Source organism: Anticarsia gemmatalis, chromosome 19, assembly GCF_050436995.1.
Source record: "Anticarsia gemmatalis isolate Benzon Research Colony breed Stoneville strain chromosome 19, ilAntGemm2 primary, whole genome shotgun sequence".
NCBI classification, from domain to species: Eukaryota; Metazoa; Arthropoda; class Insecta; order Lepidoptera; family Erebidae; genus Anticarsia; species Anticarsia gemmatalis.
The window spans coordinates 9,327,238-9,353,264 of NC_134763.1; the positions used below are offsets into that span (position 1 = coordinate 9,327,238).

A 26,027-nucleotide genomic window follows, 5' to 3' on the forward strand; every position below is an offset into this window, starting at 1 on the left:
TTAGGTTCTCGAAGTACTCAACTAACCTTTTGTGATACTTTAAAACGCGTGTAATTGATATTTTTTATTGAAAATAAACTTCGAAATAAAATAATGAACGTAGGGTCATTAGTACGTAAGTCGTTATAGAATTAGTTGCGCTTCGGCGGTGAAGAAAAAGATCCCTTTTTTGTGTACTCATTTGTCATGACGGTGGTATATTATTGTGGGTCACTGAAGCACTTAGTTTTAAAAGGATATTGCATTTGAGATGAACAATGACGGCTTGTTTTGATGAAGTTAGGAAATACCGGGTTTGTGAACTGCAGGTCAGGTTTCAAGTGAAGTAGGTTGCTGCAACTCGATTTAGAATACTTCCGGTTTACGCAGAATTTAAAGATTTTAAGTAAGGACATCTTTATTTATCTTGGGATGGTGTCGATAATCAAGGGGGAGACCTTTGCATTACAATGGTATAGGTTTAGAAAATAAATGTGCCTTATTAGATTCTAAATAGATTTTCTACTCTGCAAAAAGAAAATAGGCCAATTTGTTTGCATTATTAAATAACTTAAAATACACAACACCAATTATGAACTAAAACAAATCATCATTCATATACAGTTATATCAATTTTCCAATCAGCTGGAACTGGAGACCAAGGAAGACGTGAAGTTCTGCGTCTCTCCAGGAGATGGAACAATCGTTGGCAACACCAGCCCGGAGCAGCAGCACTGCTCTTCAACCACGGCGGCCGCGGCCAGTGGCGCAAGAGACGATGAAGCACCAAAGAGATGGTGCCTGGTCTGCGGAGATACGGCCTCAGGATTCCACTACGGAGTCGCAAGTTGCGAGGCCTGTAAAGCATTTTTCAAGAGGACTATACAGGTCAGTAGGAAGGTGATGACTGTTTCATTGTTTTATTAGATTTTAAGTTGACGTTGCTTTTTTTAGAGAGATGTTGGAGGTAGCGAAGTGGTAGCAGATCATAAGGATATTCACATTGCTTTCACAGTAAACTTAACTTACTCGAACATTTCTCCTGAAAAGCCAGCTCCATGGTGGTGTTAAATACATACATTATTTTACTCTCACATTTCTTTTCATTTGGTCAATCGGTTCTTTAAAAGATATTTTATCTTCGTTACTTAAATCTTTATCTGAAAATGGTAAGGAGTGAATAGAGTTAATTTTACTTAACATTCATTGCTCTTATATTGAATCAAGATTATTAACAGTAGATTTTCAAGTTAAATAATTATAGTGTTGCTAATTTAAAATTTGACCTAAAGTAACTAATATGAGTGCTCTAGGTGATCAAAAAACTGTCTGAAAAATTCTAGAATACCGGAACATTGGAGTATAGCCAAGTTTTGTAATTTGTTTCTTCACTTTTCAAGATAGATTGTGTGTAAGAGTCTAGAACTGTAGAACGTTAATTCAGTTGGTGGTCGCTACGGTTTGTTTGATCGACTTAGGACGAACTTTAGTCCTTTGTAAACATAATAAATCTGTCTATCTAGGTTTAGTGTGCCTACTTCATTTGTTTAAGTTAACTTTGTTATTTCAGACGTTTTAATGATATTTTTTCTGCGTTTAAGGTTTTAAGGTTTAAGTTGTTCGTAGAATATTTTTAGCTGCTAGGTTTTACGGATGATAGGTTATACTTAGTATCAATAGGCGGGTAAAATTATCTTTCAACATTAGTACAGATTCTTTAGTAAGAAATAAAAGTTTTGTGAACTTTAATTGTCAAGTAAATATGATAATAATATGAAGATTCGGTTGAAAATCTTCGATTTCGATGGAAAGATCGCATCAAAGTGGTTGTAGAAATGGGTCGTATAAGGCTACGAAGCCACTGAATTTAACGTAGTATTAAAAAGAATCCAGCTTTCGCTACGCGTACCATTTGTCTTTACCGCTACCTTGCACAATGTTCATAATTTGTGCCGAATTAAAGATTCGTAATACTTTATTTTGTAAAACCAGAACAACCCATTAAAATCTCCAATCAAATCAGCAGGGCAACATAGAATACACGTGTCCCGCATCCAACGAGTGCGAGATCAACAAGCGTCGCCGGAAGGCGTGCCAAGCGTGCCGGTTCCGCAAGTGTCTCCGCACGGGGATGTTGCGTGAAGGGGTGCGTCTGGACCGCGTGAGGGGAGGCAGGCAGAAGTACAGGCGGGCGCCAGACGCACCAGCACTCGCACAGCCACGACCACAGCTTGATGATATAAAGGTAACTTATATCGACGTCGTATTTTAATTCAAAGGGTTACAATTAAGGGCACAACTACCTAATTTTTTTCAAATCATGAAAACGAAATTCTGGGTCGTACAGTGATTTTTGGGATTTCAACGATGCGGGAGAGATGCAGAATTAATAATTATCTTGGAATTTTTCTATTAATGTACGGCTTTCAAAACAGGGGTCAATTATGTATTTTGATAGATACCTTATTATTTTTTTTGCTGAAAAAATAAAATCCTTTATCTGGCTTATAAAGGCTCCATTTAGTTACATATTTATCGAACCGGCAGTTTTGTCGAAAACTGTCACATGGAAAATTAAGGACTCAAGTAACATCAAGAAAAATACCTTCGGACACTAGTTTTTGACCAAACTAGTCAAATCTATCAATGTTGTTTATAGCATGCATTACATTAAACATCAGGCACTAATCAAAATTCCCTTCTTCTAGGTGCTAGAAGCCCTGAACTCCTACGAGCCAGAACCGTTCACCTGCGCCGCCCCCCCGCCCGGCGTCCTCGAGCCGGCAGCCAAGACCCTGGCGTTGCTCGCAGACCTGTATGACAGGGAGCTGGTGGGCGTCATCGGATGGGCTAAACAGATACCTGGATTCACTGAACTGCAGTTAAATGATCAGGTATGAATCAAATCATTTGTTGATTTAGGTAGTACTGTTAGTGAATTTACTGCCAGTTGAAAAGGTAGAGGTAATAAGAAGAGCTGGCAAGATACTCTTGGCCATCCTAGAAGAAGAAAAAACATAAAACGTTCTATACCAAAGTTCCTGAACGGATACAACACTCTGGCTAGCGTGGTAGATTCAAGCCCTAACTTAGATAAGGAAGAGGCTTGAAAAATATTTCTTAGATTCGAATACAGGCTTATATTTGATTTTTTAGGAATGTACACGTATATGTGCGTGTACGGGCATTTTATTATTACCTAAGTTTTACCAATTCCATATAAGTACCCATCCAGACAATTTTTGACAATAAAATAGAGTTTATAAGGCTACATGAAGTATAAATAGATTCTACGCCAAGATTAGAAAACTTTTTACTTCCACCGTTTCTGGCAAATTATATTAAGGGTATATTAAAAATATGTTATCAAAACTTCTACTTATACATACATACAAACACATACAGACACACATACATACATAAAATCACGCCTTTGTTTCATAGGGGTAGGCAGAGAGAACGCCATTTAGTACGATCCTTACAAACCTACCTTGCCTATACACTTTTGCTTTTCTGTGCATTTAAATCGTACACGTGTAAATGATTAGGTTGTGTGTAATCATGACCTTGTAAAAATATAGTTTTATAACAGACATGATGTCTGATTTGGCTGACCTTATAAGAGCCCAGTGATAGTCAAAGTTTGACTCCTAATATTAATAAAAGACTTTAGTAAGATTTTTGATTTTTTGATAAGAATTTGGGTTCATCTACCCTATGAGTACGGCTCGTATATACCTGCATAACGTTATAGTTACAGCATAGTAGTACAAAATTATAGTGCCACGTGAAAGTCTAAAAGTAAATAACTTGGCTTTACTTGCTAAGGTAAATAGCATCGTAGCATCGTTCGAATCTTGTCAGGTTGGTAAGTGCTGTGACTGCTTGCTTTTCAGCTAGATATTTTTTGGTTCTTATACAACTGCAAAACATGTTAAGTACAATCTTCATTAGATTGGTAGGTAAAACACGATTTTATTTAATGAATCCAACCAAATTGAATGAAGTTAACAAAGCAAATCTGATTAAAATTAATTCTGGCATTTGTGCCTGTATATTGACAACCACTGCCTTAGACATATAAAAAAGTTAAATGCATTCTGAAAAAAAAGGATACCGTTCGAAATGCAAAAATTATATCATAGATAACTATTATTAAAGCTAGATCAGTAAAAAATACAATAGTCTATGGGCCTTGAGAAAATAATTATATATGCGAATAACCGTAACTGGATTTTTGCCGCTTATTCCTGTTTCAGTCTGCATGCGATTTTTTTTGTGATAAAAAAAAAATAACGGTGCTTGGTTTCCTCATAAAATTAACGGCTTTTCGACTACTAAAATGTTTAATTTTTAATACGCTACAGATCTGATATACCTACCTACAGTCAAAATAATATTTCATAGATATTGATGGAGTAGTTTTTGTTACTTTGCACAATAATACCTGTAAACTGGCAAGAATTAAATAAACCGAATAGGTCTCTTGCAATAGAACGAAATAATGCACATATAAACGAACTATATAATAAGTAACAATTTTTGTAAACTCATACATGAAATCATGCCTGTTATATCCAAAGGTGTGTAGGCAGAGAAATATGAGATACGTACACTTACTATTCGTCATTTAATAGGCACTTTACCAAACTTATCAGATGGCATCATAAATTGCAAAATCGAAGCATCAAATCCGTGAACAGCAGTAGCATATACAATAGGGCAGCTATAAAACCAGTGATCATAGATTTAACTTTTATATATAAAACAAAATGACATCTTAAAAGTCAGTTTTTAGCTGCATTCGGGTGCCCAAGGCTGAGTTCCGTCGGATTCAGACCGGCTGTCCTTGATTCAGAACTATCTGGGCCCATGCAGTTGCATAATGCTCACTTTTAGGTCTATTTTTATGTCTGGATGTGTAGACAATGGAGTTTAGAGTTCTGATTATATAAGCGGCCTTGAAACGTTTTGTTTATAGGTTAAAAGTAGGGCAGGTAAAGGTATCGATATTGGAAAAATAATGCTGTGGTTGTATTTGAAGATACTGCAAAATCAATTAAAGTACTTGTATGAAAGATAGATAATGAAATTGTTAAGTATCATTTTTGACGAAGATTTCGTTGTGCTGCCATCTTTCGGATTAAAATGCTAATGTAGAAGAATAAAATAAACTGACTAAACTGAAATTAGTCACATACGAGTATCTTTAGGTTTTCTTCAGCGTAAAAAAACATTTATCATATTGTGACTTTTCCATTGGGCAATTTTGAATTATAATATAGATTTTTAAGCTTCAAAAGTCTTAACTCGTTTCACCGCTTCCAAATAACTACCGTTATCTTGTCAGACGGAAGTTTGTCAGGCGGCCAGGCTATCCGCCACTTATGCCCGGTTTCTTGCTGTTCTTGCTTATTTAATTTTTGCATGTACTTGTTCCTCAAACTAATACCACATATATTATGTGTTCATCAAGTATTGTGTAAGGTTTAACCTTTAGTGACTGTCTGAGAGTAGGTCACAGCTTATAGTGTAATGATTTATTACATTTTTACCCTTGGGTTTTAGACAGTTTTAATTATCTCGTTAGTGGGTTGTTAACCTTCTTCTTAGAAAAAATAGAATAAATGTAAATATTATAAATGCTTAAAACTTTACTAGTATAGAGGGTAGAGTGCTGAAGTGATGGATTTGGATTAAATTTGAAAAAATAATATTTTTTTATTAACTTTGCTGCTGGGCAAGGAATGTACTAGAGCCTCAAGTCTACCATGTTAGTAAAATGCGTTTTGAGGGTTGCATTGTTTCGAAAATTAATTGTCCTTTATTTAGAGTCTCATTTAGATATTATGTCAGTTCTAATCTAAAGCTTACTGTCAAGCTATAACCATCTCTCGTTTGTTACAGATGCGTCTCCTACAAAGCACATGGGCGGAGATGCTGAGCCTGATGTTAGCATACAGATCAATGTCTGGTGGCAGCGGCAGCCCCCTACGTCTACGTTTCGCCACAGACCTCGCCCTCGACGAGCAACAGGCCCGCGAGATTGGCGCTCACGATTTATTCGTACAGGTACAGTTTTTAGTTCAACGCCACCCAGTGATAGAGAGTGAAAACTGTAGTTAGCGCCATCTAGTGGTGATTAGAAGAGTTATATTTTGGTTGGGTTTTAGGAAACCTTTGAGAAAATTGTTGTGTTTTCTTTGCGATACAGTTTAGTTAATTATATTTTATGTTACGACAGATTAGTTGTGATAATAAGGCCGTTCGAGACATAGACCAGAGAACGTAATTTTTTGCCACTGTTAGAGTCTTGTTATCACTGTTTACCAATATTAACATTGTGTGCCTGTTCCTTAGATTGCTGGTGTGGCAAAGCGCCTGGAACGCGCAGCTGCCCTGCGCGAGGAGTGCTATTTACTGAAGGCGCTGGCCCTCGCCAACAGTGAGGCGCGCATCGACGAGCACGCCGCGCTGCGACGCTTCCGGGATTCGATTCTCGCCGCACTTAATGATGCCGTGTCTGCACTCAGGTACATATACTATTGTGATTTTTCTATTTAATGCTATATTCTTTGCCTTTGACTTTAGGTACAAAAAAGTTTAACTATATAGATTTGAGGCTTTTGCAGTTACTTTGTTATGCTCCCACTAATAGTCTGTTTCCCCCCAGGCCGTACAACGCCAACGCGGCGCTGCAGCAGCTGCTGCTGGTGCTGCCGGCGCTGCGGCACGCGGACGTGGCGGTGCGGCGCTTCTGGGCCGGCGTGCACCGCGAGCGCCGCGCGCCCATGAACAAGCTGTTCGTGGAGATGCTGGAGGCGTGCCTGCGGTAGACGCGTCCCCCTCTGTCTCTCCCGCGCCACTCCGCGCCTCTCCGCGCCGCATGTACAAAACGATGGACGGATCTAGTACAAAACTTGTTACTATTTTTGTATAATATTAAAAAAATATATCTAGTTTTACTGTGAGGGTTTCGAGATTATCGTCCGGTCGGGGAGCGGCCTCCTATCTGTCTGACAGATTTTTAGTAGTACTCGTAGCTTTAAATTTTTTGTTTATTTTTATCGAAAATCGTGGAATTGAGCGGCTCCCGGGTGGAATGTCTCCCTCGTCGAGGTGTCGCCTCCCCGACCGCGCGTCATACTTCTGTATATGTCTCGGTAAATGCGGGGGCCGTATTCGGCGCATTTATCATTAAAATATAAACATTATTTTTAATCTGTTCGTTTTCTAGTGAGACGTTGTCGCGTTGAGAGTTAGATCGACGTTGGCGCTAGTGGACCTGATCACCGACTTGATTTGATAGTTAAAGTACAAATTATATTATATCTGTTATTATTTGCAACTGTTTTTCGATAGTACAAGCTGTTTTTATAAATATATCTTTAGCTTACGTGATTGGAAAATACGTATGTAAATAAAATTATGTCGATGTGACTCTCAACGCGCTCTTCTTGCTGTAATGTACAACTGTTTTATAAAAATGATCATATTGCAAGATAGAATTTATTTTAAAGAACACAGATTATGTAGCAATATTTACTATATAAAGAATATAACGTATTTACTAGGCTGTTCCACTAATAAATATGGTTTAACTGGAGTATTAGTTGTAGTAGGTGGTTGTCGATAATGTCTGATACTGTAGACAGTGGCCGGGCAATGTGGACAAATGAAATAAAATCTGACTCCGGTAAATGTGGTATGACCAAGAGCCGGCTAATGTTGTTCTTCACTGCTTATTCTTCACATTGCCCGGACATTGTAATTATCGTAGTTAGACCCTAGTTATCCTATATTAGATGAATGTATTTTTAAAAGCGAATCGTAGAAACCCCTATTCTCGTACAAACCCTGAATGTAATGCGTACTTCATATACCGCAGTTAAAAATATAATCAACTAATGATTAGGTACTTTTGTGTGAAATATTTGAAGGCTTCTGTTTCCTGTTTGTATGATGATGGTACCTACATATCTATAGTTAAATAAATTCATCATCGACTTCAACTTTTATGAGCTCCAAGAAATTATCGTTGTTATATTCATATTACTGTTTGCACTTTTATTTGACATATTTTGATTTAGATTGGTAATTTCATGGTTAATTTTGTTTTGTTTACATTATCAAAAAATCATGCTATTTGTTTTTGTATAAAAATCTTCACAATTTCGCTATGATTTGAATGCAGGAGCTTATTAAATATTGAACACAAAAGTAACTTGCAAACATCACAATATAATAAAGAACTTTTAATATAATTGTTTTGTAAATAATACTAACACATAGTGGAACAGTATTGATATCGAATACCTCAATAACTGTTACCAATACAATATATGATGGACTTCAATGTATCTCCTATGTACATAAGAACTAACCCTTTATACTCGCTAAAACATACGACTCGAAATGTAAACAAATATCTCTAAAAAAGAAAATAAAAAACTTTAGATGTAAATTTAACATAGTACTGTGATCGTTCCTTTAAGAAATTATTTAAAAAACAATTATTTTAAAATTATTTATATTAGATTTGTTGACATTTGTTTACATTCCGAGTCTGTTTACACCGAGAGTAGACATTACCCAGTTGTATAAATACTATTCGTTGCTAGCCAGCGAATTAAGTTGTAAAAAATATCAAATGATGAAAATCTATTCAAAATTGCACCACTGCAAGGTTAATTTTGTAAAATTATATGTAAAAAAGAATGATAATTTTACTGTTAACAAAAGGTTGTTTGTATTAGGTAAGAAATGAGATGTAAGGTGCATTTTTGTTGTGATTTTGCTCAAAGACGTCTCATGTTTGAAACATGGACATGAGTAATTGTTTCTGACGTCACAGGATTGAGATCTTCACTCAAAGTGTGATGATGTCTGAAGTAGCCAAATATCTGTTTGTGACAAGACCCTTCGATGTGAACTTCTTAACTTGTAAATATAACCTACTGTACATCACAAACAGTTAATTTGGCGTGATGTGATGCGAGTGAAAATTCTCTCGTCTGCAAGCGTGACGTCAGACACGATCGATGAAGTTTTGTTTTATTTTATTATTATTTTGTTTTGTAGCTTATCGTAGTTGTTACGTTAATGGCATATACGTCTGAACAAGATAGAGGTTGTGTTGAGACGAATTACCGATACGGTAACTCTGATTAGAAGTAATAACAACTTTCAAAGCGTTCCGCCGTGAGAGTTGGGCGTGTTTCACAGAATAAATCTACGTATCTTAAATTCCAAGTGAGTTAATTCTGTTGTAGTTATTCTTATGTTAAGAATATTTACTTTTATTTAATAGTTTTTAATGCGTAAGCGGTGGTAGTCGGCGAGAGCTGTGAACGTGTGACTGTGCCAGATTATTTATTAAGTTTTCTAATAATTATTCGTCGTTATTGATCTGCGATTACTGATGTTTACATTTAAGGTTTGACATTGTGATTGTCGGCTGGGGTCTGTGTGAAATCCGCCACAAATGTATCAAACATGGTTCAAAACCAGTTTATTGTATACGTCTTGTATCGGTGATTTATTTTACAAGTTTTTTATATAAAGATAAATTGATTTATGTAATGATCCTGCGTAGGGCAGCTTGTATGCATCCCGTTTTCACACAAACCGCATCCCTTAGATTTTGTTAATATTTATTCAAAAAACTATCAAATAACGCCTTTTTAAACTTTTGTTTTAACTTTTTTATGGAAGAACTGATTTGTATGAAAATTTGTAGTAGAGAACATAACTAGTAGGTGAGAGTTAGTGATATGTAATCTCAGATCAAAAGTTTAGTGAACCTTAGGTAAACCAATATAATACCCGTGTCTTACATTTTGTATTTAATAAATTCGTACCTTATTTCTTTACATAATGTTATTAATGTGAACCGGTCCCGGATATAAAATAAAAATATATAAAAGTGGTGACATTTTATTTTGTAATTTTATTTGTCTTTATTCCCTTTCATAACAAACATTTACACATAAGAAATATACACACGATCATCACACTGACTCAAAATTACATCAATTTCATATTAAGAAAAAAAAATATTACTTGGTTTTCTTAATTAATCAGAAACAAACTACATATACAAAATCTTCGTACTATGAAGATTTAAGGATAAACGAAGACGCTATGAATGTGAATGAAGAAATGCTATTTTGTATGGATCGAATCATGAAAATAGTCGTATGTACTATTCAAAACAAGAAGAAGAAAGAGAATGGTTACTAGAACTGGGCTGTTTCTCAACAAATTAGAACACACAACTTTATTTTTCTATCATTTATTAAAATACTTAAATATTTACAAATCTATCCTTATTTCTAATACACAAGTTCAGACTATAGCAAACTGATCGTAGAGTAGCTCTCTCACTTTGTAATACTCTTCAGACAACACTCCTTCTAACGCGATGCGACCGTTCTCCAACTGCGAAGAGTAAGAAAGATTAACTGTGAATGTTTATTAAAATTAAGTTAGTTTGTCGGTGAAGAATTTAAAATGACTTAAAAGTATTGAAATCTTGTACTAGGGATCTCCAATCAGTAGTATTTTTATTGCTCGATAAAATAATGCGTATGGGTGTACGTGTTTACATTACCAGCATATATCTAGAGACTATATTAACAATGAAAATATATTTGTAATTTTGCGTAAAAAATATTTGCTATTCTTGACATGTATCTTAAATTACCATAACCTCATTTATTTCCACTACAAAGAAGAACATAAAAAAAAATAACCAAAAAACTACAGTCAATCTGGGTAACTTTGAATCACCTGGGTAACATTGACAGTGGGAATATGAACTAGTTTCTATTATTTTTTTATATTAAACCAACACAATTGATAAAAGTTTGCAAAACTAAAATAAATTTTCTTTTTTTTTGTAACTGACGGATATTTAACAAAATAAACTGCTATACTCACTCTCCGTATGGCCAGTGTACCGTTACAACACTCGAGCGCTCCGCCACTGAACTCCGCGTTGAGCCCCAGGCGCGCGAGTGCGGCGCGCAGCTCCGACAGGCGCACCGAGTTGATGAACGACGCCGCGTGCGCCGCGCCCGGACACGCCTCCAGGCACAGCGACACCTCCGACACGTCCTCCTCTGAGATATTCAATAAATAGTACCATATTAAAAAGATAAATTCAAAGTAGGGTTGCCGTCAAGCAGGCGGCCATGTGTAAAATCATTTCCGATGAGAATAAAGTTCTTCGACTTAAATGTTCTAATATTGCTGATACATACCCATACTAGAGTCATTCTCTCGCTGGTGAGCTCTAGGAGTGACCACAGCAGACAGCCACGCTAGCTCCGTGTCACCGGCCGTCCGCCACGCCAGGCCAGACATCAAACTGTCCGTCAGTTTCACCTGGAAACAAAATAATTATATCATAAGTTTTTTAGATTAGGTTTACTCTGTTTATCTTAAAAGCAGATTCTTACTCTAATAATAATGATATATCAACAGACACCTAGTATAAATAGAGATGAAAGAAATAACTATTGGGTACATTTTTTTGTTTTTTTTAAAGACAACTCCCGCACTAAGAATTGCTCTTGTGTCGCGGGGACTTTTACAAACATACAAGCAACGGACACAAAGCACAACCAGACCCGAAACAATTATTTGTGGATCGCACAAATAATTGCTCCGTGTGGGAATCGAACCCACGACCTCCCGACGCAGTAGTGTTGGCGTGGTGACCTAAACCACTGCGCCACGGAGGCAGTCAATACCTATCTATACTACAGTCATAGTCGGAAAACAATTTATAGGTCGTTCTTGTTTTCATTATTCGAACAGTAATGTGTTTGCTAAGTACCTGATAGATATGTGACTCCGTTGTAGCGTCTATAACATCGCCAGGACCCGGAATATAGATTTTCTCTATACCCTCAGCTTCACAATGTTTCCTACAATCAAATAAGTATAAACATTATTTTGAGCATTAAACACTGCCACTTTCTGAAAATATGGATTTAATTACTGCTTTTCGTCACCAAATAATACGCAGCACAAGTTATCAAAAAAATAGGTAACATTTTTTTCAAAAACAGAATTCCAAATGTCTCAGAACCAACTCAGAAAATGTCGTTTAACCAAAAATTTCGTGGTACTAACTTGAGAGTCATAAGCGCGTTCTTATTAGCCCTAAGACCGACGATGGCTCTCGGCTTGGCCTGCGTCACGACACGCAGCAGCGACTCTCCGTCACAGCGGCCCTCCAGCTCGATGTACTGCACGTTCGCCTTGATCTGCACCAGCCGGGGGGACTCCACGCACTTGCTGGGGATTTCTATCATCTCCTCTGTAACAAATAAATGTAGAAACATTAATTTTATTACACATATTGGTCATTGGTCGTAGCGTGATGATATATAGCCTATAGCCTTCCTCGATAAACGGGCTATCTAACACTGAAGAATTTTTCAAATCGGACCAGTAGTTTCTGAGATTAGCGCGTTCAAACAATCAAACAAACTCTTCAGCTTTATAATATTAGTATAGATAGGTATATGACAACTAAGAGGAGAGCCGCGTACGAAATGTGCAAGGGTATCAGACGTAACGAATTTAGAATGTTAGTCACTTTCTGACATAATATGCAGCAAAAGGATGCCTGTTTGCTATGGCAAATTTATTTTGGACTTACACGAAATAAGTAACGCTTAGGCGTTTTAATTAGATGTTACACTATAGTTTATTTCGATCGGATTACAGCAAGTGCAGCCTATGCAGCAACGCAAGTAAAATATAGATCTAAGGTGCATGATCTTGGTAAAGTCTGTCTAATATTAATCATGCAGCTGGAAAGTATAAGATCTTTGGTTTTTTATATTTGTAGCCAGTATTTAAGTAATCAGCAGGGGAGGGAGGCTTAAATTATATTCGCATATCTATACTAATATAAAGCTGAAGAGTTTGTTTGTTTGTTTGAACGCGCTAATCTCAGGGACTACTGGTCCGATTTGAAAAATTATTTCAGCTATATATCATCACGCTACGGCCAATAGGAGCGGAGTAACGGTAAAAAATGATACAAAAACTGGGAAAATTTTGATCCATTCTCTCTTATGTGACGCAAGCGAAGTTGCGCGGGTCAGCTAGTCTATGTTACCTAAAAACACGATCTATTTTAAGTCTAGTTGGTCCAAATGTCTAAAAAGAAAAACTTGCCATCAGGTTCCTGCTTCGGTGGAGGTGCGGGAGGTACGTCTCTGATTTCACCTTCAGCATCCACTATCTCCGCTAATCTGTAGTCTTCAGGCTGAAATTTATCAAAATAATGTGTTAAAGTTTGAGTTTTAGTTTAGTTTCAATTGTTTAAACAGATTACTAGGAATATTGTGCTCACAATATTAACTCAGATAATGCAGGAAACAAAGGCGTTTTGAACTTGCGGAAAACCGCTTCAATAAGACTCTACTTTGGACAATTGCCAACTACTATTTTGAAAACCTTACCTTAATAATTTCTCCATAGTCATCAGCGCGTGTCCTCTCCTCGTGGAAGGGGTACATGGCGTGGTGTCTCTTGTTGGACTTGAAGCAGCCGGTGGCTCTCACGTCGTGGCGCACCGGTATGTCGTGCTTGCCCGTCACCACCCACATCTCCAGCTCACCGTCTGAATCCGAGTCTGATGATATACCTGCTGTTTCTTCCCTGGAAATAACAACCAATATTTTTTTATGCAAAAATGACACATAATAATGTTAAAATACAATATGATGGAGCGTCGATAGGAAGTAGAATGGGTTACCAATAAAATTGCCCATTAAAAATTTATATCTTCTGAAATCTCGAAAGAAGTTCAACTGATAAAAATTTCTAGTAGCATTTCTACTTTAGTTATTAGTTTTGAAGAAAATATGTTAAATCTGCTTGCGACTATCTAAATCCGAATGCTTAAAGCCTAGTCTTATCCCATGACGCTGAATATGAAATACGCAAACGTTATTAAGTTGACTTTAGGAACTGCAGCTAACTCACTTGACAGTGCTATTCAGTTTGGCACGTTGTTGTTGCATGAATTCCTCAAGTTCAGGTCCCTCGAGGCGCAGGCGGCGTCGCACCATCAGCTCAATGGTTCTGTCACCACCTTTTTCGATCAAGTCACGGGCTAACGTGCCTGGCGATGATCTGAGGACAATTAATGTGAAGAAATTAAATACATGTTTCTTAAATTATGTATTTAATTTGTACAAAAAACATGTACCTTTCCATTTGTTACTTGTGCTGTCTTAGTTATGAGATGAAAGTGACTACTCTGAGTTTCGGACGAGAAACAGGTGATGTATAGATAGTATAATTGTGTCGATATTTTACTTTTTAATTAGGTACTAAAGGTAGTAAAACTGGATCTCAATGAAGTAAACAACTATAAATTTTAAGGTATAAAACTCAAAAGTGGTATGAACTATTATAACTTGAATGTTTGAACACTAAAAAGAATATTAGAAATGATTGTACATACCTGGCAGTCAAAACAATAGAATTCTGCGGGTTAGGAGCCCACAACAAGAACAGGTCCCTCGCGAACCCAGCCTCTAGATCAGGGAAGGAGGCCAGCACGACCTTCGGGCCGGGAGTCCGGCTCACCTCGCCTACTGAGTGACACAGTTGTAAGTGACGGAGCGCGAACGGGTTGCTGCGAGCACCTTCGAATGCACGGGTTAGCTTGTCGCTCATCCATTCTATCTGGAAGGGTAAAATATTATGTTATACTTATTTTAAGCTTAGTGAGTGATGGAATAGAGAGTGTACCTGTGTATTGTGCGCACACTTGGACACTAGAAACAAAGTCCTGCACAGATGGCCGGTTTCAATAAAACTGACCGCCGTAGCCGGATATCGGCTAGGAGGACATTATTATTATAAGTTTAGTAACTATTTACGTGTGTTTGACTATTCGTTTTCATTAGTAATAGTTTAGTTTGTAATAGCAAATTATCCAAAGCAAGTTGGACTTGTTATCTCCTTTGATTTGAAACTTACCTAGTTGTCAAGTAAAAGCATTATTATGTGATGGAATCAATGTGCTAAATGTTAACTAAAACATGATTAGGGCAAGTTTTTAATTTGAAGAAAACCATGCATACACATTCTTTAAAAAAAATTACATTCTCTATAAAGCGTAATACAAATAACTATTGCATACAGATAGGCTAGAGTAGGTTATTACAGGTAGCCAAGCCATACACAATTACACACATACACCTCGAAAATAAACTTTATAAAACCTTACCTGTGACTTGGCAAACTCCACAACGTTATAACTGACGTTAGACAGTAGCAGTAGTGAGTATGCCACGAGCCCCGAGTCCTTGTTCCTCCACAGCTGGTCTAACATATGTGCCAGCTCTAACACTCGGCCCGCAGTGTCAGTACATACTAGTACGCAGCCGCCGCCGCGGAGCGTTGTTAGTATTGTTGCTGGAAGATTGGAAAGATTCAATGATACAAGTCATTGTTGATTTGAATTTAGCATCTTGTCTTCATATGTTTGGGAGATTATTAAATTGTAGATTAGTATGTAAAAGCAAAGCTAGTTCAGGAAAGTAGAACTTTTGCTTTAAATAGACTTGGTAGATTAGATTTTTTTGCATTTGACACAAAACAGTGACTTAAGTTCCAAAAAGGTAAAGTTTTTACTTTACTATTTTGAAAATACTTGTACAAATACTTTATATAATAAACTTCAAAAACCTCATGCTTCTATTATTAAAGTAATAAAGGGTACAAGTTTAGACCGGCCTTTAGAATTAAATTATATTTTTAGCAATACTTACTCATCAACTTCTCATCTCTTAGCCTCCTCCTCGGCTGTACATAATCAGCATTCATAGCTCCCAGCAACATTAAAGACGGTCTCATTAACTTCTCAATCTCACAGCCATTGAGATGCCGTTCCTTCTTGTGGTTGAAATCAGGTGCATATACTATGTCTTCTTCACCTGGGGCTGCTATACGCCAGACTGTTCCACCGAGGGAGTGGCCTGCTGGGAGAGGTGTGATGCGGAGGCCTAAGCCTTTGCCTAGAGAAGAAAAGAAAAGTATGTGTTGTATGGCACTGTAGTGCATTATAAACTACAAGATTTTTATTTATCTTTTTCACTTGTACTAAAAACTATGTAAAAAGTTAAATGAAATTCAGTAATATCATTCGTATATATAAATTTATATTTTATTGTGGATGTCTATTTCATATTAGTAAAACAAAACAATAAAATTAAGATTTACAAACAATGCTGTATTACCGAATTAACTTATCATCTTCCTGAAAAACCTTGCTAAAACAATTACCTTTCATATCAACACTCTGGTTGTACTTCAGCTGCACAATCCTATCAAACGCAGCATCAACATCATCTAACGTGAACAGTTCGAAGTCAGACACATTTCTATGAGCCTGATACAGGTCATACATGAACATCTGACCCATCTTGTAGACTGGTAACGTAGCGTAGATCGGACAGCTCAGGCCGAGTTTACCCACTGCATATGGTAGGGCTCCGAGGTGAAGCGGGTCCGAATGCGATATGAGTACTGCGTCTATTGTGTTTACGTGCCTGAAAATATATTTTATTTACTGTTTTAACCACTGAACAGCATAGTTAAAGGAATTGTTATGTTATATAGGGAGAAATGAGTTTAAAAGACAAAATAGCTCGAAAGCTGAGTAGTTTGTTTCTCTTTGAACAAGAAGCTGTGGTAATTACAAGGAAAAACGGACTTAGTTTGCTGTCGACCGTTCAAAACATAACCTAAAATGTTACCTTTTTAATTCGCGTATAAATTCCATGTCAAAGTTCTCATCCCATCCGCAGTCTAATAGGAACTTGAATTCGTCAATTTGAAGCACATAACACGGTGGAGACTCATCACCAGCCCCTGAGAGGCAGTGGAACTTGATGATGGAAGTCATCTTGATGATCAAAAGACTTCCCTGTTAAAACTTTCTGATCATTTGATCATAGCCTGGATTTTAAATAGTGGTTTTGTAAATATTTTAAGTATGATATTTTGTTATCATCGGTCGCAAAATACAATTAAATATCAAGGGAGTCCAGTGTTGTGGTTTGCGCCGCGAGCATAGATTAAAAATTGTTGTTGACGTTGAAATTAAAATTGACATTTAACATTTGCCTGCGTTCAGTATTTGCTTCTGATTGTATGTTTCTCTTATCATTTTCTAAATAGTTTAGTACCTATGCACAATATTATCTAAAGGTAAAGCAAATGCAATAACATTTAAATAACTTCAGATTATAAACCTTTATTAATATCTCATATAATACAGCGGTAAAATAAATATTAAATCATTCATAAATACAACAGGTGAGCTTGTTCAAAATCAAAAAATATGTATCTCTCTTTTTACACGACAAGTATCTTAGTAACAAAACACCGTCATCGTTAGTGCTGAATGACTTCATGAAGTCGGAAGTTTGAGGCTTGAAGGATACTCAGTTTTAGTTGCGTCAGAATCTATAGTTTTAGTTTCCGACTTCTTACCTTTTAGAGAATCAAAACTCATTTCTAGAGACAATGATTCGTCTGTATTCTGGGATATTTCGGATAGTAGAAAAACTGAGTTAACTGAAGAATTAGCTTCATTCGTATCTATATTTATCTCGTTATTTGGCCCTAGTTTGTTAACAAAATGGCTGTCCACTTTATGTATCTCTTCTCCCGTATTTCTTTTTATTGATTCCGATACAATATCTCTGTTTAGCGGACAAAGATTGGAATTATTGTAAATAGTTCCCAAAATTGCTTTAGTCGCCAAGGATTCTAAATTATTATTACTATTTTTAGAATTACCTATATTCTGAAGGATTACATCTTGTGCTTTCCGTAATCTTTCTAACTGCAGTAGATGTATAGTTGGATCTTTGGTGGCTATAACTGAATCTTCTGGCAAAAGATTTATTGCGACTATTGCTTTGTCATCAACTGGTTCTACTTCTTCGCTATTTAAAGATCTCTTGCTTACATTTTTAGAAATTATATTATCTTTGTTTTTTACATCTGGTTGGAGTAGCAAAGAGCTAGAAGGGTTAAGTAAACAAGCAACCCTTGATGCTTTTAGAACAAGACTTTCTACGTTAGATTTAATAGTGACTGATTTTAGTTGACTGTTTTCTGGTATTTTATTAGCATTAGTTGCATTTGGGTTCGGCCTTTTAATATAATTTGGGGCATTGCACTCAACGGAGGAATCTTTGATAAAAATACTGCCTGTAACCTTTGGCTTTTCAACTTTTAAGTCAGTGTTGTTTAATTTTGATTTATCGTTAACAGGGTTCGTATTCTGAGCGTTTGTATTTTCTATATTTTTCACTTGATCTGTTTTTTCGTTCATATTCACAGTGATAGTCATGTTGACATCCATTTTAGCATCTTTTCTTCTGAAATCGTAAACAATGTTGTCTTCTTTATTGAAAACTAGAGATATTCCTTGTATCTCTCTGATTTTCTCTACGTGAACAGCTGATGGAGTTTTGGTTATTTTTGCTGGTTCCATTTCTATGTTCGGTTCTTGGACTTGCGTTGACTGGACATTGGAGTTCTTATTTGTGAGCCGTTCTAGTCTCTCTTCGATTCTTGCTTCTGTAACGTAAAATAATGTAACTCTAGGTAAGTACAAGAAAATAGCCAACAATAATATATATATTTGTAAATCGTTGATACTATTTAGGTACGTGAACTACGTGGTTATTCAATTTCATTCAAGCTTACCGTTAATCTTTTTAAGGATGTAGTTAAGAAATAGACATCCCATGAAGAAGAGAACAGCGATAAGAGAAAACTGCCACCATTCCCATCCGACAAACTGGAAATTTTGAAAATGACATTAGTTTTGAAGCTCTCCGTCCGATAGTCTGTTGTTCTAATCCACAGATGCCCAACGCGGGCGATACTGCCCCGCATGTAGGCAAGAGCTCTTCGTGGGTGGCGGTAGCGGGTCCGAAGAGTTAGTTATCAAGACTTTTAGTAATTGAGAGCAACATTCACTTCGCCCGCCTTGCACTTTTTAGTCGCCTTCTTAGATAATATACTTATTAGAGAAAAATATTACTCAGCCGATAATATTGAATCTCACAGAAACCTACATCCCTGATTTATCCCAAGAAGCTGTTGAAAGATCATAGTCCCTGTAGTTGTAAGAAAAAGTCTGAAATAATTGTAGAAGTGTACGGTAAATAGCTCTTACCATTATAATATAATGTTCTTATCAAAATCAACAAATTGTTAGTCAATATTTCAAGTAATTTCAATAACAATCGTAAAATATTTGCGTCCATGCTATGTCATTCTGTCACACCTCCTGTTTGACATATTAACTTTTTCTGTGTGGGGAAGTCTAGGTTTGATAGGTTTAGTGACTATGGACTGAAGAATATACTGTAAGGGAAGACCTCTCGAGATTTAAAAACTATGGCGGAGGTCAACCATCCACTGAGACTATGCTAATATCTTTACTGAAAGGCTAGATCTAAGTCTGTTGACAACCTTCCAGAGTTTAATCGTGTAATAAAGCTCTACCTAGGTAAAACTTTTGTGTTTTTCACAGCTTTTTGTAGGTACTTTAGGTGTCTGGTGGACATTAAAGAAGCTGTCTGGAATTTTAGGCGCCATCCATCGGAATCCCCAGCAATTACTTGACCAGGCATCGTGATAAAGAATAAAAAAAATAACTTTACTAGAAAGTGTCCCGTGTAGATAAGTAGGAAATGCTTTAAATACTAAGGTATTACAAAAGACCAGTTCCCAGATTAACTAGTTGATATAAAAACGACTTCGCAAAGAACATTGAAATCAAAATTCCCAGGAACCTGGTATATTTTACGGGCAATATTTTCCACCTTGAAGATGTTATCTAAACGTTTTATATTCAAATCACCGTCCATCTTAATCGATTACTCGCTGACAAACGGTTATCGAGTATAATTCCAATTAATCGGCTTATCGGCTCATCGACGACCGTAAAAACATTTTCTTGAAGCTTCCGAAAATATTCACTTTGAAAGCTTTAAATATAAAACTGATTCCAAAAGACTTTGCCGTTCTTTTGCAGCAATTATTTTTCTTATTGCTGAGTATATAAGGTCGAATTACGCAAAACACATCTGTCTATAATAGGCACATTTTCATAAAACGGTCTGTATTAACTATATCACAAATAAACGTGAGCCTTATTACATACTATTATGAACAATTTTACTGTAAATTGAAATAAGAGGCTTACACACCGCACACTGTTTTGAAATGTTCATTTGCGCGAAATTGGCAAGGATTGGCGGGATTGTAGTATAACGAACGCATTTAGTGTACTGAAGTGTGTTAAGAATCGTTAACGAGCAAAAGCTTGTTCTTGAATACTTACTGGTTATGGAAATATACAGGGATTTGAAGTTCAGGCGGGAAAGCTGGAGATTATGTTCAATTTTTGATGTTACGATGTTGAAAAAAATATGATTAAAATTTATAGATATTGGAATGAAATTGCTTCTTCTACAGGAGCAAAGCACACCAAAACTTTTTTGATTATAATACAAAGTCTTTATCTAGTATTAGGAAAAGCTTACGTGGTCTCTACGCAACTATCATCCTTATGGAATAGCAGGGTTGTAAGTTACATTTCCACGTGTAGCATAGAGGTAAGTATCTCTTCTGATATGTTTCTGAAAATTCTATAAGTTTCATTTTTCGTACCTAATTCAGTCTCAATTAGAGATCACCTTTGATGAAGTCTTATTTAGAGATCTTAATAAATCAAGAAAGGTGTTTGAGCAGAATTAACTCCCCAAAAACCCCATTAAAATTCTTATGCCCGGTTTTTGAGGCACATTTACCGGTAGTTTATCTATTCAAACTGTCATGTTTATATTAGTTTAAACGCTATTGACTAGATGAACTACCGCTAAAAGTAGGTACCTTGGAACCCGGGGGAAAACTTAACGACAGTATTCTCACACAGAAAGTAATAAAGCCGGTGCTGTCAAAATACTGTCCCGTATGTTCCCCTACTTAGAAACCTGCGATACCAACGTTATAATGTTACAAAGACGCAACATACGACGTTTTAAACCCGAGCATGTTCAACTTTACACTGCCAACTACAGACATACGACTGATTGATCGTTTCAATATCGATTGAGACTTCGTTCGGGAATATTTAGTTAAGTTCGGCTACAAAGTTTTATGTAGTGATTAGATTTTAGAACGAAATGGTTATTGTTTAATGGAGCCTGAGGTCTTTGATACTTTTGCGTGAAAGAATAACAACGATATATTCATCCTCACCAACTTTTGCATTTATAGTATTATAGGATTAGTGTTTAAATAAATTAAGCAGCACCGCGTTTGTGACCGTGTGTGAGTTGTCCAATGATATTTATTTATTTTATTTGTTGTTTGCTATTCTATTGCATTTTTAATAGTTATGCGTATTTAACACCTACATAAACCTGAAGCACTCGGCTCATATTCCAAGCGGCACTCCGAGGCATAGATTACACACTTGGCTGAAATAACTGACGCAGCACAGACGCATAGCGTGCGATCTTCACCGTGATAGAATCCGAAGCTGTCACGTGCTATGAATTTGACCTAAATAATCAATATTATAGGCTATATTAGAACTGGCATGACTGAAATATTTGCTTAATTATAGTATCTGTATATCTGCAGGCTTAATTACTGACTTCTGTTATTATATTATATTTACGTTTAAAACTCTTCCGTTACTGAGTGAACGCCTGACTGATTGATAACGCACAGCCGAAACTACTAAGCGCCGAAAGTTGGTATTTGGTATGAAGACTAGCACTAAGTGAGGATTTTCGGAAATTCCCCCCAAAAAACGTGGGACGAAAGCTAGTATCCTCTTAATTATAAACTGGCTTTTTACAAAGTTGCATGAAACTCGATAGATATTTTTTGCGTGAAAGTGTCTGCAGCAGGAGAGTGTAAACTAACAACCATACATCTATCCAGCCGTTACTAGGACGAGCTCGGTAGAATATATCGTGTCGTTCACACTTTACAAAACACACAAATCGCTTCACACTTGTGCCCAGTCTTAGTCTTTAATACAAGAAACAGGATAATAATAAACAGTTCTTTAATGGACACAAAGACCATAATATTCTATTCGTAGACCCTAATACTCTAGTATTTTGCGCTAACTACCTTTCATATCCTTTCGTTTATAGCAGGAAACCCAGTTTTGAGATTCTGATGAATAATGCAAAAAATAAATCGTTAAAAACAGTTCAAATTTCACCCGACACTTCCACGCAGCTCCAACAGTAAATAAGTTAACAGCAATCCCGGATCCAATAAAAAAAATAAGAAATAAACATCAATTGCGCCATAGACAACAGACCCACATACATCGTCTAGTAATTTCACGCTTCAAAAAGGCGCCAAAAATATGTGGCGGGATGAATCCCGTGTATTTGGTTCGATATATGCGCGCAATATCGGCTAAGTTAGGCGGCGGGCCGTGGCGGGGCGCGCGCATAGTCCACGAGCCAAATTAACCAATATTGACGACGCAGGCCCGCAACTCGACGTGCTGCCGATATACCCAAGAACTGAGAAATAATGGAGGAGCATGGGTGAGTTGCGAACATGTTTCAATATGTCAGAAATACACTGATCATTCGCGTTAATTCTATTATTCATTAAATATGCAACGCGAGAGTTTAAAAGTTATCACTGATCAACTTTCAACAATTATGGTAGAAGCGGTAGTAGCTAGATAAACAGAAAACAATGTTAGATTTCATGATAATGTCTGTAAAATTGATAAATAAATTAACATAATTTCTATGCCTATATTATATTAGACCTCTGTGTAGCAGTCGCTAGTGTATCAGACTGCTAACCACGACGTCCCGGGTTTGATTCCCATGTTGGACAAAGTACTATATTATGTATGTTTACATATATGTATTATGACATTTTTATGTTCGATTAGAAAAATCGATATTTGACAAAGTTGATTTACAATTTAACATACTAGTGTGAGACTTTAGACTTAAAAATATCTCAAATCAATTAGCATGTTGTCTGGGAATGGAATAAATCTAAACTACAACACTTTTTAACTCTTAACATGAAAGGTTTGAGCAACAACAATTACAATTTTCATGAAATCTTACGAATACCAAAAATAACAATTGTTTGCTATGCTAAAGGTCTTGAAATGTATATCTGAGGTCAAATAATGTAAAAATAAAGGCTTTAAATGCCTTTGAGTCTGGCGTGAGAAAAAAAGCATTTTGTTTATGAATGTAAAAATACTTCTCAATTTTATAATAAAATTTCCATTACAATAATTAAATGTAAAACCAAAATGGTTGGTAAAAAGCTGCATTAAAAACATTAAAATCCATCATTGGATTAATTCGCGCGAACTCTGATTATTGTCAAAAAAACCACAGCACAAATATGTGCCGCGTGTTATGACTTTTGAACGCAATTCATAATTCAAATATTCATAATATAGGCCCGTGAACCACTGTGGCAACACTGACGCGTCGCAAAATTAATATTTTCAAATTATTAAATAAATTGCGCTTTAATTTTGGTTTTAATTACACTTTGCAAGGGAATTATGGATGTATTTTTGATTATTATTCTTGAAAGCAGATACTGTTTCAGTCTTACACCTTTTCACCTTATACTTACCGGGCACAGATTAGTAAAGCAAAAGACAAAACAAAATTTTTGCCTGATCCTAGTGTATGACGACTCTTGTTAAAAAATAACGTACATAAGTACAAAAATATCTTCAAACATGAGGTAGAGCCCCGCAAAATATTGCAGCTTGATAGATTTTGAGAATATAATAATATGTGTATGTAATGAATACGTTTTAAAATAAAAACGGGTCTGTAATTTGTTCGTCCTATAAACAGTATGACTATTTATCGCTAATGTAAGTTGAGTTAGCATTGACAGAGGTTTATTCTCAAAATTTTACACTGCTAGTTGAATAGAGGTACTAGTCTAAATATATATATATCAAAGGTTATTGACCGACGTAGTGATCTATCAACCTAACCTAACCACTGGACGAATCGGGCTGAAATTTGGCATGCTGTTAGATATTATCACGTAGGCATCCGCTAAGAAAGAACTTTGATCAATTCTACCCCCAAGGGGATAAAAAGGGAGCTGAAAGTTTGTAAGAAAATTCTGTCCTGAGTTAGTAATAAATAAAGCCATATTCTAAACTGCACGCAATCGTTCGTAGCTCACGTACTGAAGTGAACGGGCCCAACTCGGCGAGAACTTTGTCGCTGCGTTGTCGTTAACTTATTCCATCGTCTGCATATCACTCCATTAAAATACGCCAAGACTTATCTGTGTGCCGCCGTTTGATTTTCACGTCACATACCATTTACATACTTAGAATATAGTTTGTGATATTGACTAACAATACCGAACTATGTTTATTTATTACTTATATAAAATCACATATTATCCCGGGTGCCTTTAGCTGTTGTTGCTTTTCACCTACCGCGATAAGGGCTGTTTGCGATCTCATTACATAAGTACAAAAATATCTTCAAACATGAGGTAGAGCCCCGCGAAAACAGCAAAATATTGCAGCTTGATAGATTTTGAGAATATAATAATATTATAAACGAATTTTTAAACTTCATCAGCATTGTGTGGTTGGTAAAAAGGAAATTGTTGGAAAATATGTACTACGTGTTTGAGCTTCAATATACTATTAAGAACAATGGACTTTTCCGGGTTATAGTACATCGTTTAGTAACGATATTTATGTGATGTTTTAAAGCTGTTTGGATACGGCATTAACGGTACACTCAGGTTAGTTTATAATATACGTACAAATCATTATCCACCAGACATTAAAATAGAGGATTTGTGTTAAAAAGTGTTAATTGTGTGCATATTTAATGCATCGTAAAATATGCTTAGTCGTCTTTCGGTTTAATTTTAATCAAGAATTTATAATTTTATTATTCTTTGTTTAACCTCTCATAGCAAATATAATTCGTTATTCATCGAATTGCAAATTAATAATTAATTACAGTAATCGAATTCGTGGTAAATTACTTTAAAATTCGTTACACTATGAATTGCATCGCGCGATAACGTTTTCGCTAAATTGATGTTGCGTGCCCATGAATAAATAACAATTTATTGTCGGTTTACACAATTTATTTAATATAACAAAATAATGAACTGCAGCCATAGCGAAATTCTGTAATTAAAATTAAAAATACAACATAATATGGACGTTGAACATGAACTAAAGCTTCGAAATGAATATCTTCTGGAACTCGCCAGCGACTGGCATATTCATAACTTTGATATTAGTCAAATGGAGTACTTCACCTAGGAAGCGGAGCGTAAAACATACCAGTCTAATTTCAAGAACTTCCGACTCATTACTGTAAGACAAAGAGCCTTGCATAAAGAACGTAAAGCATGAAAGTTTGGTGACGAATGGTACCAACGCCGTCCACAGTGTATGAACCCGCAAAACTTCTTAGAATAGCCCTGCCGAGTTCTAAATTGGAAAGTGGCGCGGGAGGAAGGACAGTTCTAAACATGGCGGTCGGTTTTCGTCGTTCAGGAACGTGGCGGGAAGGCAAATGCAGCGCGCCGCGTTCGCAATCAAGGTAATGTTGCCAGGTGCGTTCGCGGCGGCGGGCTGCGAATTTATAACGGCAACACTGACAACTTGATTTATGCGCGGCAAACATTTTCGCGGTGTACCAATTGTGAGATATTCCGTTACACGCACGGCTACGTTGTAGATGGGTAACTATTTTTCACGTTTTATTGGTTCTCGCGTGATATATTTTACCGATGCGTAGTTTTTTCGGGTTTTGAATGTCCATCTTGGAAACGCAAATAGTTTTATTGGAAATGTTGTGAATATAATACTAGCAATCAATTTTGTATATTTGTTTAGAAATTGTGTAGGCAGTAAAACAATTTCAGAAAACTGGCATTTACGTAAATAGTTTTTG

General features: G+C 36.3%; 2 protein-coding genes across 7 annotated transcripts in view; one reads left to right on the top strand and one right to left on the bottom strand.

Moving 5' to 3' along the window:
- The window catches only part of ERR (estrogen-related receptor), a 35,950-nt gene extending 26,032 nt beyond the window's left edge, over nt 1-9,918 (top strand). For 3 of the 6 annotated variants that reach the window (XM_076126438.1, XM_076126437.1, XM_076126433.1), the window contains 6 exons: nt 625-879; nt 2,003-2,224; nt 2,688-2,873; nt 5,887-6,051; nt 6,340-6,512; nt 6,653-9,918. In XM_076126438.1, the coding sequence (XP_075982553.1) occupies nt 625-879; nt 2,003-2,224; nt 2,688-2,873; nt 5,887-6,051; nt 6,340-6,512; nt 6,653-6,815 (1,164 nt within the window). In that variant the 3' untranslated portion in view covers nt 6,816-9,918. The remainder of the gene's footprint in view (nt 1-624; nt 880-2,002; nt 2,225-2,687; nt 2,874-5,886; nt 6,052-6,339; nt 6,513-6,652) is intronic. The other 3 variants (XM_076126434.1, XM_076126435.1, XM_076126436.1) reach the window with 3 other exon arrangements.
- A 322-nt stretch (nt 9,919-10,240) lies between these two features.
- Nucleotides 10,241-17,106, bottom strand: Cpsf100 (cleavage and polyadenylation specificity factor subunit 2). Its single transcript, XM_076126439.1, has 13 exons — nt 16,776-17,106; nt 16,303-16,568; nt 15,789-16,034; nt 15,245-15,432; nt 14,474-14,697; nt 13,990-14,139; nt 13,464-13,662; nt 13,177-13,267; nt 12,121-12,307; nt 11,822-11,912; nt 11,244-11,367; nt 10,921-11,102; nt 10,241-10,419 (listed from the first exon to the last, which is right to left on the bottom strand). Exons 1-13 carry the CDS (start codon nt 16,922-16,924, stop codon nt 10,327-10,329), a joined length of 2,190 nt encoding a protein of 729 aa, XP_075982554.1. The 5' UTR covers nt 16,925-17,106; the 3' UTR covers nt 10,241-10,326.
- Between the last annotated feature and the right edge of the window lie 8,921 nt (nt 17,107-26,027).